This window comes from Caretta caretta, chromosome 11 (assembly GCF_965140235.1).
Source record: "Caretta caretta isolate rCarCar2 chromosome 11, rCarCar1.hap1, whole genome shotgun sequence".
Lineage (NCBI taxonomy): Eukaryota > Metazoa > Chordata > Testudines > Cheloniidae > Caretta > Caretta caretta.
Genome location: NC_134216.1, coordinates 42,746,175 through 42,759,602, shown reverse-complemented (window position 1 = coordinate 42,759,602; position 13,428 = coordinate 42,746,175). Strand labels below are relative to the sequence as shown.

At 40.5% G+C, this 13,428-nt stretch overlaps 1 protein-coding gene across 7 annotated transcripts in view; it reads left to right on the top strand.

The window, feature by feature from the left end:
* The window catches only part of CHN1 (chimerin 1), a 158,773-nt gene that overhangs the window by 82,311 nt on the left and 63,034 nt on the right, over window positions 1–13,428 (top strand). For all 7 annotated transcript variants that reach the window (XM_048869587.2, XM_048869584.2, XM_048869585.2 and 4 more), the window contains one exon: window positions 4,618–4,906. In XM_048869587.2, the coding sequence (XP_048725544.1) occupies window positions 4,618–4,906 (289 nt within the window). The remainder of the gene's footprint in view (window positions 1–4,617; window positions 4,907–13,428) is intronic.

The following is a 13,428-nucleotide window of genomic DNA, read 5'->3' as shown; positions in this document are numbered from 1 at the left end:
TTTGTAATTATAGGTATTTTGTGAACACACAAGTGCATGTGCTTAAAGCAGTGCATAGGTACATTTTTTAAACAGCAAATTATATTAAGTTGGGGCAGTGAAGCATATTACAGAGGTGGATGAATGGCGGTATGTTGTACAATTGGTTTCACACTGTTGCATTTGTACTTTTAAAATCCATATGCATAGAGGATAAGAATGTTCTCGAAAATCTAGATGGTTTTGCAGTCATTAAACATCCTCCCTATGTTTCACCAGTGACTGCTGCATAAAGAGCAGGTAGCTGAGAGTCTGCATTACATCTTTTTAGGGATAAGGGACCTAATTGGTCTCTTCACTCCTTTATTTCTGGCCACTATTGCCGCTACACTTTAATCTACTTTCCCAGATTGTGTTATTCTCTCTGCTCTGTCTAGCCCGTTTGGCTGCCAGTGGGCAATCGCCTTTCAAGCAACTTTGAATTAAAAAAGTCTTTTATCTTTAGGTCAGCTACTTGCAAACAAATGTGCAATAGATACACTAAGAATGTTATGATGACATGCAAAGTCCATTTTTTATTCTCTTTCTTGGCAAAGCTTCCAGTGTTCCACTGTTAACTGAAAGAGAGTGTACATTGTATATGTCTTGTTTTCTGTTTATTAAACAAAAAACAGCTGTTGCTAAAGCCTCCCTTTAGAAGGAGAATGTCAGGAAGTTCAAACATAAAATTTGTGACCTACTTAGTTCAGTGGTCATGCAGAAATGAACAAGGTATAGTAATGTTATAGATAAGGTAAAAATACCAAAAAATATGACCTGATGGAAAAATTGAAACCAAGATATCTGTGTAGGTAAAACAAGGTCGAAAGGATTGAAACACAATTTTTTTTTAGTGGAGAGAGCTTGCAGCTGCACCCATAAGATACATGTTGTAATTCATCAGAATAGTAATATTATGGAATAATAAAGAGATTTTAAAAGGGCAGACGGAAACAAAACCTGGAATTGTTGAAGAGAGAGAAATGCCTTCTAGACAGTAATAATAATAACCATGTAAAGAATCAGACGCTCTTTTCTCCTTACTAGTACTACCTTGAAAAAATACATCTCCCCAACTGCATACTGTAAAGAAGGAATAGCAGAGAAATAGGCTGGATTGGAATGTAGGGGGAAGCTATTTAACTTTCACCTGTTGCAGAAAAAACAGTTTATTTCAGGTATCTTTTCCAAATTAGTGTGTTGCTGATTGAATTTCAGAACCACACATGAGGTCCATTTATCAAGTACCTTGCTTATGAGAGCACTCCTGGGTTAGGAGCATGCACCTGAAACTGATTAGGTACCTGGAGAAATACAGCTTTTCAGAGAGAAAGCGTGTGGTTCCCTAGAACTGTGCCAAAGACTGAACAGGGGGGAAGTCTGGTCTGTTTGTGTTGTGTATGAGAGAGAGGTCAGTTTGCGGAAGTGGATGCTGAAAAGCTGGCATCACTGCTGATGCAGAATTAAGATTATGAACCATTGTCTAGTGGTTGTGCTAGTGGTAAGATGAAGATCTCTGGGTGAAGGGGTAGAGGATATGTACTGTTAGGGACCTTAACTTTCCATTTCCTTATTTTTGAGTTGTGTGTCAGGTATGTTGTGTGCAGCACCTTTAACAGGCACAAAAACACTATGTTGTGGATCAATGTACATGGGACTTGATCCTGCTCTTATTGTTTTTGATGGGAAGAAGATCAGACCCCTAAAGTTTGTCCTTCCATCCTTCCTCTGTATTTTACTGTTGTGTTTGTCCGAACTTTGTATTAACATCTGAAGAATATTGCCAATCTTCAAATATACTTAGTAATGACAGGCCCCGAGAAGCTTGTCTGAGCCTTTATCTTCTCCTGTTTAGATTAATCCTCTCCTGATCCTTTCATTGCTAGAAAGCCAAGAAGTTTGATAAGTGACCTTCAGCTTGTATAGAATTCTGTGACCCAGGTATTCTTAAGTTCTATAGGAGCATATTTTACAGATTTGAACAGCTCTTCACTGTTCTTAACTGTTCACTTCTTTATAAAAATCAATCTTTTTGTTTATTAGCCTCTACGGCTCTTTATTCTCAGGGTCCTGAATATATCTGAAACTTACTCAGTTCTGACTTCCTTTCCTGGAAAAGCCTAAAATCATAAAGGATATGCTGTGTGTGTTATTTCCATTGACTTTAATGGGAGTGTGTGATGGTTACCCACAAGAGCTCCAATGTGCTGAGCATTCTTATCTCCTGTTCACGGCACTGGGAGGTGAGGATATTCAGGATTTCACCGATGGAATTAATCTCATGATCAGGTCTGGGAGTAACTACCACTGTGCTCAGCAATAATTTAACAAATAAGGTGCAGAGCCTGTCTTCAGTGCAGGAGTCTGGCTGTGTCTCTATTGTTTTGCCTTTCATAAAATCTTTCAAAACTCTTCATTGGCACAGTAAAAACAAGTTAATGAAAAAGCCAGTGCATTGCCCTAAATATATACATGTATTATGGAGAAACTGACCCCCCTACTTACCAAAATATGTGGTGAGATGCTGTAATTGCGTGTTATCTCAGTTTGAATCATTCACCTGTTGCATTTTGTCACAAGCTAGGTTGTGAGCTCTCTGGGGTAGGAATAGTTTTTTAGACTGAGTTTGTACAGTACTTAGTACACGGGAGCTCTGATTCTGGAATGGTGCCCCTAAACTCTGTTGCAAAACAAATAACGATAAACAATTGAACATTGGAATTTCCAGACAAGTCCAATGGATGCTGTAGATCAGTATCCTGCCTCTGACAGTGACTACTATCAGTGCACTAGAGAAAGAAGGAAGAAACTCAGTAATGGAATAATCTTCCCACAGAAGAAATTTCTTCCTAAGGCCTGTCAGATATTGGTTGGCATATGACTTGAAGCTTGATACTTTATATCCCTAAAAGGTTTTCATTTCCATTTTTATGTAACTGTGGCTGTTCTCATTATCTGTATAAATGGCTAAGTACTTGCCCTCAGTAATGCCTTGTAGCAATGAGTTCTACAGGATAATGTTGTGTTGTGTAAAAATGTTACCCTTTATCGTTTTTTAATTTCTTGCCTTTCAGTTTTGCTCTGTGAACTCTTCTTCCTTTATTATACGGAAATGTAAACAGAAACATTTGATTCATCTTGTGTATACTCCACCCACTAATTTGTATACATGTTTCATATCCCATCTTATTAGTGAACAGGATGTGAACTCCCCTAAAAGCTCCTTGAAAAGAACCTTAACTTTTATTTTTAAAACACAGTTCTTGAATTTACAGTTTGTGTTGGTTTATCTTTTTTTCCAGTTTAAATTGAAAACCAGAATGCTTAATTTTAATTGAGAATCAATTATTTTACCTACGTTCTGTTATTAAAATACATACCTTTTCAAGAACATTAATTACTTCTTTTGAAGAATACCTATGTTTCAACCTAATACTAGTCACACAATTTTGTGCTTTCATCTGTTTAGGTAGGCTCCCTTCAAAAGGCATACTTTTGTAGAGCACTTCTGTTTTCTGTTTGTTTGTTTTTTTAACAGCAATATGCAGCTTTCATTTCAGAAATGAAATCTTAATGACGGGGTATTTTGTTTTTATGATTGATTTGGCCAGTTAGATATCATAACGAAGTCTAATACCCTGAACAGCAGCACCTACTGCTGTCTGGCCAAGGAGTGACACTGGAGTCAGTGATGAAAGCAGCTTCTTGCTTCCATGCTCTTTGCAAGACAAGCATTGGCAGTTACCAAGTGCACACACTGATGTCTGTTCACGCATGTGCAGATGGCTTCAGAAAGCAAATTGTTCCAGGCTTTCAGTAAGATTTTTGAAAAGGTGCTTGAAGTCAGGTGGAGTCAACACACTCATTTATGGTTATTAAAAGGTTACATCAAAATGCTATTCAAACCAGGCTGCAGAATTACTAGCATCAGATTATGGCTTAAATATCCTGTATATTACAAAGGTTTGCTTGAAGCATAGCACAGAGGGCCTTTTGTAAAAAGCTTGAGGAGTTAGTCCTTGGCATTTGGCCAGCAATAAAGAAAGCTTGCCCTTGTGCCATTCTGTCCTCCACTGCTCAGATTCTGGCAGCAGTTTGACTTCAGTGTAATTGTTGGCACTAAAGCTAAACTGTACCCTGAATGGCCTCTTCCTACAAAAAGACAGGAGTACAGAGGTCTAACACTGCATCAAATCTCTGTATTGGTCTACTGTAATAGAGGACTCTGTTATGAGAACTTTTCATATCAGAGAGGCAAGCAATAGACTATAGAGGCGCCGTACTAAAGAAATCCCTTAAACAGAGTGTGAAGTATTTTTCATTTTTTCCACAGGATAATGATGTGTCCAAACAGGATAAGAGAACAAATAGCTCGTTCTAGGGCAGGCATTAGTTTGGCTGTCTATCCACAGTTGTTGTTGTTCTACCCTTGTGTACAGTAGTTTAATTTTATATTCCTCCTCGTTCAGACCATACACAGCATAGTCACAGATTTAAATGATAGGGTATTTTTATTGTTTGCAAGGCATCACTTGCTTAATCTTTCTTTTAAAAATAAATATATATCTATGTGTATACTTTCCCATTTCATTGAGGCAGATTTGGAAATCAAACCAGGAACTTCAGACTCTACTACGATGGAAAACACTTTGTTGGGGAGAAACGTTTTGAGTCCATCCATGACCTGGTGACAGATGGATTGATTACTCTTTATATTGAAACCAAGGCAGCAGAATATATTGCCAAGATGACAATAAATCCAATTTATGAACACATAGGATATACAACCTTAAACAGAGAGCCAGCACACAAAAAACATATGCCAACCCTGAGAGATACATATGATGGCAAAGAATCTACAGGAGAAGATGAGGTAGCAGAGAAAAGGGTAAGCAACTGTCAAAACACACTTTTTTTTTATTAGACTTTTATTTTATACTTTTAACTCAACTCCACTGAAGAATATTAAATATGTTTATAGGTGTTTAATCTAAATGGTTACATCAGATATTTTTGATTAATAGTAAGTTATATGTTAAGATGTTTTACTAATCTTTCCAAGTTTTCAAATGGAAATTTTTTGCATATTGCAAATGCCTCTGATTCATAAACTTTTATCATAAGGTTCTTTGTTTTTTTAAAAGAAATTATTGCTATTACAAATGTCAATCCTCTGATATTCCAGAACGGCTAAAGATATTTAAACTTAATTACTGTGCAAAAAGACAATTGCCCTTTAATACAGAAATGTATTCCATAATCTATTCAGCATTCCCCATACAATGATAGTAAAGTTGTCCACTTTATAAATAAGTCTGTTCATTAACAAGATAAAATGTTAAAACATTTCACATGACCTAAGTTCAGCCTGTCATGAACTGACAGAACTATTTTTGGCCTCAACCAGGCTTATGAAGAAGGATATCTCTCTTCAGAGAGTTGCATTATCAACTGAGAACTAACTGCATTTGTGGGGTGGGGGAGGGCTTTAAAATAAATAAATAAATTTAGAACCAAATGCAGGATAAATTTCAGACTTTGTACTCTTGCAGAACATCTTTAATGTAATGTAGAAGACCCCAAAAACAGTTGCCATATAGCTTTGTTAACACGACAGATATGAAACTTGTTTTTAAATTCATATTAATACATTTTTAAAATAATGATAGTTTGTTAAAATAAATAACTAGAGGAAAAATTGATTGCATCTGTTTATTAAAAAGCCCATAAATGGCAATCTTTCTTAAGTGTGTGTTTAAAAATATTACTTAAAATATCTATATATTCATGCATATGTAATATGCGCTCTAGGCTCTCCTGTTTCAATGTTACTAAGCGTATTTTGCAAATTACTGTAAATCACAAAAGAAAATACTACGTTTAGGTCTGATTACATATTCATCTTCCCAATCAGAGATAAGGAACACATTTCTTGTAATCCTTACATGTATTGACATTTTGTGTCTACGCTGTTGTGATTGAACTTTTTTAATGTAGTAAATCGTAGAATCATAGAAGATTAGGGTTGGAAGAGACCTCAGGAGGTCATCTAGTCCAGCCCCCTGCTCAAAGCAGGACCAACACCAACTAAATCATTCCAGCCAGGGCTGTGTCAAGCCAGACCTTAAAAGCTCTAAGGATGGAGATTCCACCACCTTCCTAGGTAACCCATTTCAGTGCTTCACCACACTCCTAGTGAAATAGTGTTTCCTAATATCCAACCTAGACCTCCCACACTGCAACTTGGGACCATTATTCCTTGTTGTCATCTGCTACCACTGAGAACAGTCTAGATCCATCCTCTTCGGAACCCCTCCTTCAGGTAGTTGAAGGCTGCTATCAAATTTCTATCAAATTGCTATCAAACTCTTCTCTTCTGCAGACTAAATAAGCCCAGTTCCCTCAGCCTCTCCTCATAAGTCATGTGCCCCAACCCCCTAATCATTTTCATTGCCCTCAATATATTGGAAAATATATTGATTCTAGCTGTCCATTTTAATCACCTGATTTCTTGCCTGAAACTAGCAGTGGTATAGGTCTAATTTACCTGGGTTCTGTTCCCTGGTGCCATTGACTTGTTGTCTGATGTTGAGCAAATCACTTAACCATTCTGTGCCTCCGTTTCCCTCCTTTTCTTTTCTTGACCTGCTGCTCACAAACCGGGTAGAATTAGTGGGGGAAGCAAAAGTGGATGGGAATCTGGGAGGCAGTGACCATGAGTTGGTTGAGTTCAGGATCCTGACGCAGGGAAGAAAGGTAAGCAGCAGGATACGGACCCTGGACTTCAGGAAAGCAGACTTCGACTCCCTCAGGGAACGGATGGCCAGGATCCCCTGGGGGACTAACTTGAAGGGGAAAGGAGTCCAGGAGAGCTGGCTGTATTTCAAGGAATCCCTGTTGAGGTTACAGGGACAAACCATCCCGATGAGTCGAAAAAATAGTAAATATGGCAGGCGACCAGCTTGGCTTAATGGTGAAATCCTAGCGGATCTTAAACATAAAAAAGAAGCTTACAAGAAGTGGAAGGTTGGACATATGACCAGGGAAGAGTATAAAAATATTGCTCGGGCATGTAGGAATGATATCAGGAGGGCCAAATCGCACCTGGAGCTGCAGCTAGCAAGAGATGTCAAGAGTAACAAGAAGGGTTTCTTCAGGTATGTTGGCAACAAGAAGAAAGCCAAGGAAAGTGTGGGCCCCTTACTGAATGAGGGAGACAACCTAGTGACAGAGGATGTGGAAAAAGCTAATGTACTCAATGCTTTTTTTGCCTCTGTTTTCACTAACAAGGTCAGCTCCCAGACTGCTGCGCTGGGCATCACAGAATGGGGAAGAGATGGCCAGCCCTCTGTGGAGATAGAGGTGGTTAGGGACTATTTAGAAAAGCTGGAACGTGCACAAGTCCATGGGGCCGGACGAGTTGCATCCGAGAGTGCTGAAGGAATTGGCGGCTGTGATTGCAGAGCCATTGGCCATTATCTTTCAAAACTCGTGGCGAACGGGGGAAGTCCCGGATGACTGGAAAAAGGCTAATGTAGTGCCAATCTTTAAAAAAGGGAAGAAGGAGGATCCAGGGAACTACAGGCCAGTCAGCCTCACCTCAGTCCCTGGAAAAATCATGGAGCAGGTCCTCAAAGAATCAATCCTGAAGCACTTGCATGAGAGGAAAGTGATCAGGAACAGCCAGCCTGGATTCACCAAGGGAAGGTCATGCCTGACTAATCTAATCGCCTTTTATGATGAGATGACTGGTTCTGTGGATGAAGGGAAAGCAGTGGATGTATTGTTTCTTGACTTTAGCAAAGCTTTTGACACGGTCTCCCACAGTATTCTTGTCAGCAAGTTAAGGAAGTATGGGCTGGATGAATGCACTATAAGGTGGGTAGAAAGCTGGCTAGATTGTCGGGCTCAACGGGTAGTGATCAATGGCTCCATATCTAGTTGGCAGCCGGTATCAAGTGCTGTGCCCCAAGGGTCGGTCCTGGGGCCGGTTTTGTTCAATATCTTCATAAATGATCTGGAGGATGGTGTGGATTGCACTCTCAGCAAATTTGCGGATGATACTAAACTGGGAGGAGTGGTAGATACGCTGGAGGGGAGGGATAGGATACAGAAAGACCTAGACAAATTGGAGGATTGGGCCAAAAGAAATCTGATGAGGTTCAATAAGGATAAGTGCAGGGTCCTGCACTTAGGATGGAAGAATCCAATGCACCGCTACAGACTAGGGACCGAATGGCTAGGCAGCAGTTCTGCGGAAAAGGACCTAGGGGTGACAGTGGACGAGAAGCTGGATATGAGTCAGCAGTGTGCCCTTGTTGCCAAGAAGGCCAATGGGATTTTGGGATGTATAAGTAGGGGCATAGCGAGCAGATCAAGGGACGTGATCGTTCCCCTCTATTCGACATTGGTGAGGCCTCATCTGGAGTACTGTGTCCAGTTTTGGGCCCCACACTACAAGAAGGATGTGGATAAATTGGAGAGAGTCCAGCGAAGGGCAACAAAAATGATTAGGGGTCTGGAACACATGACTTATGAGGAGAGGCTGAGGGAGCTGGGATTGTTTAGCCTGCAGAAGAGAAGAATGAGGGGGGATTTGATAGCTGCTTTCAACTACCTGAAAGGGGGTTCCAAAGAGGATGGCTCTAGACTGTTCTCAATGGTAGCAGATGACAGAACGAGGAGTAATGGTCTCAAGTTGCAGTGGGGGAGGTTTAGATTGGATATTAGGAAAAACTTTTTCACTAAGAGGGTGGTGAAACACTGGAATGCGTTACCTAGGGAGGTGGTAGAATCTCCTTCCTTAGAGGTTTTTAAGGTCAGGCTTGACAAAGCCCTGGCTGGGATGATTTAACTGGGAATTGGTCCTGCTTCGAGCAGGGGGTTGGACTAGATGACCTTCAGGGGTCCCTTCCAACCCTGATATTCTATGATTCTATGATTCCCCATTTATAAAATTGATACTAATGCTTATCCAATTTTGTAAAGTGCTTGATGCGACCTACAGTTGAAAAGCACTGTGAAAGTAGTACGGTGTGACCATCTCTGACTGCCAAAGTTGACTCACCAATGTGTATGAGAAACAATATGCATTTGAACATGTCTCCAGAATTTATCTCTAGTCCCAAATGAAGCCTATTCCATTAAAAATAGGTTTATCTTATTTACAGACTTCTTCATTTATTGGGAACAAGAAAACTGTTTCAAATCAATAGGTTGGGTCAACATTTTGAAATATTGGTTTGCCCCTATAAATGACAGCTGTAAGTAAAATACCTTTTTTTAATAGCATAGACCAGAGGTTCTCAAATTGTGGTCCACGAGCTCCATTCAGGTGGTCCACAGATAGTTCCCTCTAAGGTGCGCGTGTGGGTGGTCATACACAAGAGAATGAAGGGCCACCCACCTAATTAGTGGAGCCGTGCAGGCGTGGCTCCACTAATTAGGTGTCTAGACCCTGGAAAAGATGCACATGTAAGGTGAGGTTGTGGCCTTGGGAGGAAGGGGCAGTGGGGTGAGAAGAGGGGGTGAGAGGAATTTGGGACGTGCAGGGCTGCAGCGGCCAGAAAAAGAGGCGACTTTCCCCAGCTCCAGGGCTGCAGCTGCTGGGGAGAGACAGCCCTGCTTCCCAGCCTCAGCTCTGTGGCTGCTGTGGAGGGGGAGAGAGGGAGAGACCTCCCTCCTCCCCAGCCTCAGCTCAGGGGCCGCCACGGCGGGGGGAGAGAGGGCACATCCGTTGCATTAGAAAGATAAGACTACTGACATTAAAATAAGAGTTGTGTGCTTTTATTTGTAGAACAAAATAACTTTAATATTAAGGCTTTTTTATATAGCGCTTTTCTCCAAAGCACTTCACAGTAGTTAGCTAACGGTACAAACAACATTTGGAAAGATCATTAAGTGGTCTGCCAAGACTCTGCAATTTTCAAGTGGTCTGCGAAAAAAAAAGTTTGAGAACCACTGGCATAGACTGTCTAAATGTCCTTATATGCTTTTTCTTCAGTACTTAAGAAGCTTTTTCCACTCCCAATGAACTCAGAGGGGACTTAAGGGGACTCAGAACCTCACAAGATCAGGCTGTTAGTACTGAATTCTATAGATCCTAACAGTGGAGGATGTAAAATATTAGTAGAAAATGTCACCTGTTAATTACAGGTAAAGTTCAGTCAGGTGCAGAAGGCTGCCAGAAGGTCCTCCACACCACTTACACCACCTAACAAGGGCTTACATCGTGTTGGAGGGTCTTGAGTGGGCTTTCTGCACTGGCATTTCTTTCATCCTACAAGGGTTTGATTTAAGGCAAAACCTTGAACAGAAGTTCTGGAAATCATCAGATCATGGGGGGAGGTGGTGGTTGTGTGGTTTTTTTGGTAAATTCAACTCTTATCACATTTATCATACTTCACGTACTCACTACTATTCAAAGAGAGTACTGTCATTTTGTGAAGAGGTAATAGAATTTTGTTGTTTAGTGTCATAACATTTTCTGCACTGCCGGAAAAGTTTGTACAGTGTAAGGATGGTAGAGGAGGTTATTACGGAAGGACACTGTTTGTTTTTTCTTAGATGGATGCTGTCAAATCAGACTTCCATCAATAAAAATGTACATGTGTTTTCTCACAAAATAGATCAAGAACTATTGAGTAGTTCTCTCAAATTGAAATTTTAGATGAAAAGCCTTAGAGAGCTCATGTAATTGCCACATCCCACACCCTTTGTTTGGAAGTTATAAGCATACAGTTTGGAGACAAGGCAAGTTTGGCTAACAGTCTGGATTGGCCCGAAGCCCAGTTTTTATGAGTCTGGTCTCATTATTTGTTTTGGAACCTTATTGATGTGGGCATAGAAACAATGGGTCAGTCTATATTGCCAAAAAAATAATAATAATCACAGCAGCGAGACTCAGAGCCAGGGGCAACTGACTTGGGCTTGTGCTACAAGACTAAAAATAGCAGTGTAGATGTTCCCACTTGCACTGGAGCCTGGGCTCTGAGGGTGTGTCTACATTGCAATACAACACCAATGGCTGGCCCATGTCAGCTGGCTGGAGCCCAGGTTCTGGGACCCTGCGAGAGAGAAGAGTCCCAGAGTCCAGCACCCCATTTGGGGGAAGGGTTCCAAAGCCTGGGCTCCAGCCCGACCCTGACATCTACACTGCAGTGTTATAGCCCTGCAGCCTGAGCCCCGCAAGCATTTATTGCAGGTAAATATACCCTGATACCCTTCCCCATCACTGGACTGAGCCCTAGTCAGTTGACCTGGCTCTGACACACTCTGCCATGGAGGTGTATTTTGCAGTGTAGATGTAACTAGTGAGACGCACACTCCATAGCATGGATAAATGCAGAGGCTGCAATTTCATTTATAACTATTACCAAACTGGAGTAACGCCCCAAGTTACCCAGCAGGGTTATTCTAGTGTGGACTTCAACTGGCACCCATGGCCCCAGATACTACAAACTTGAGGGTGGGTGTGTAGGCCATGCCCGCGCTATACCCTTAGGCCTGCTCCAGCATCCTCCCAGCCCCATCAGAGTCACACCTCAGCTAACAAGGTGAGCATTTGAACGGTTTTTGGTTCACATGGTCAATATAGACCCCACTAGTGTCTTCATGCAACACGTTATGCTGTGTCACTTGTGTAAAATATTATATGTGTTTCAGAAATGCTTAGCAGAAAGTGACCCCAAACACTGGATAATAGGAAATATTTCCTTGCCTTTTTAAAAAATTGCCTGCTATATAACATACATTGTTGTTATAGCCCTGTCGGTCCCAGGATATTAGCAAGACAAGGTTGGTGAGGTAATATCTTTTATTAGACCACCTTCTGTTTGGGAAAGGTACTGAGAGTGTTACAGCTAAATACAAGATTGAGCAGATAGTACCTATTCCCGACCTGAAGAAGAGCTCTGTGTAGCTCGAAAGCTTGTCTCTTTCACCAACAGAAGTTGGTCCAATAAAAGATATTGCCTCGCCCACCTTGTTTCTGCTATATAAAGATATTTTATGGATAGTGATAGCGCACAATACAAAGTAGTTGTATCCGCAGTTAAGCTGCAGACCCTAGCCTTCTCCAGCAAACTAAACATTTATTGTCTGCATTAGAAACTTCCAGAGCCCCTTAAAAATACGGTACTGTACAAAAGTTAATACACTGGTTTTTTTTATGATATGCTGATATTTGTCACTGTTTGTTTAATGGCTGTATTTATTAAAAAAAATAGGGATGTCAACCAACTAAAAAACTAATTGTGATTAAACAATAATAGAATACCATTTATTTAAATATTTTGGATGTTTTCTACATTTTAAAATATATTGATTTCAATTACAACACAGAATACAAAGTGTACAGTGCTCACTTTATATTATTATTTGTATTACAAATATTTCCACTGTAAAAATGATAAAAGAAATAGTATTTTTCAATTCACCTAATACAACTACTGTAGTGCAATCTCTTTATCATGAAAGTTGAACTTACAAATGTAGAATTATGTACAAAAAATAACTGTATTCAAAAACAAAACAATGCAAAACTTCAGAGCCCACAAGTCCACTCAGTCCTATTCCTTGCTCAGCCAATCGCTCAGACATACACATTTGTTTACATTTCCAGGAGATAATGCTGCCTGCTTCTTGTTCACAATGTCACCTGAAATTGAGAATAGGCGTTCACATGTCACTGTTGTAGCTGGCCTCGGAAGATATTTACATGCCAGATGCACTAAAGATTCATACGTCCCTTCATGCTTCTACCACCATTCCAGAGGACATGCGTCCATGCTGATGACGGGTTCTGCTCGATAACCATCCAAAGCAGTGCGGACTGATGCATGTTCGTATTCATCATCTGAGTCAGATGCCACCAGCAGAAGGTTGATTTTCTTTTTTGATAGTTTGGGTTCTGTAGTTTTCACATTAGAGTACTACTCTTTTAAGACATCTGAAAGCATGCTCAACACCTTGTCCCTCGTCCCACTTCAGATTCTTAAATCTTGGGTCGAGTGCTATAGCTATATTTAGAAGTCTCACATTGGTACTTTATTTGCATTTTGTCACATCTGCAGCAAACGTGTTCTTTAAATGAACAGCATGCTGAGTCGTCATTCGAGACTACTATAACATGAAATATATCGCAGAATGCATGTAAAACAGAGCTGGAGACATGCAATTCTCCCCCAAGGAGTTCAGTCACAAATTTAATTAATGTATTGTTTTTTTAATGAGCGTCATCAGTATGGAATCATGTCCTCTGAAATGGTGTCCAAAGCATGAAGGGGTATACGAATGTTTAACATATCTGGCACATAAATACCTTGCAATGCCAGCTACAAAAGTCCTATGCGAACGCCTGTTCTCACTTTCTGGTGATTCTGTAAATAAGAAGTGGGCAGCTTTATCTCC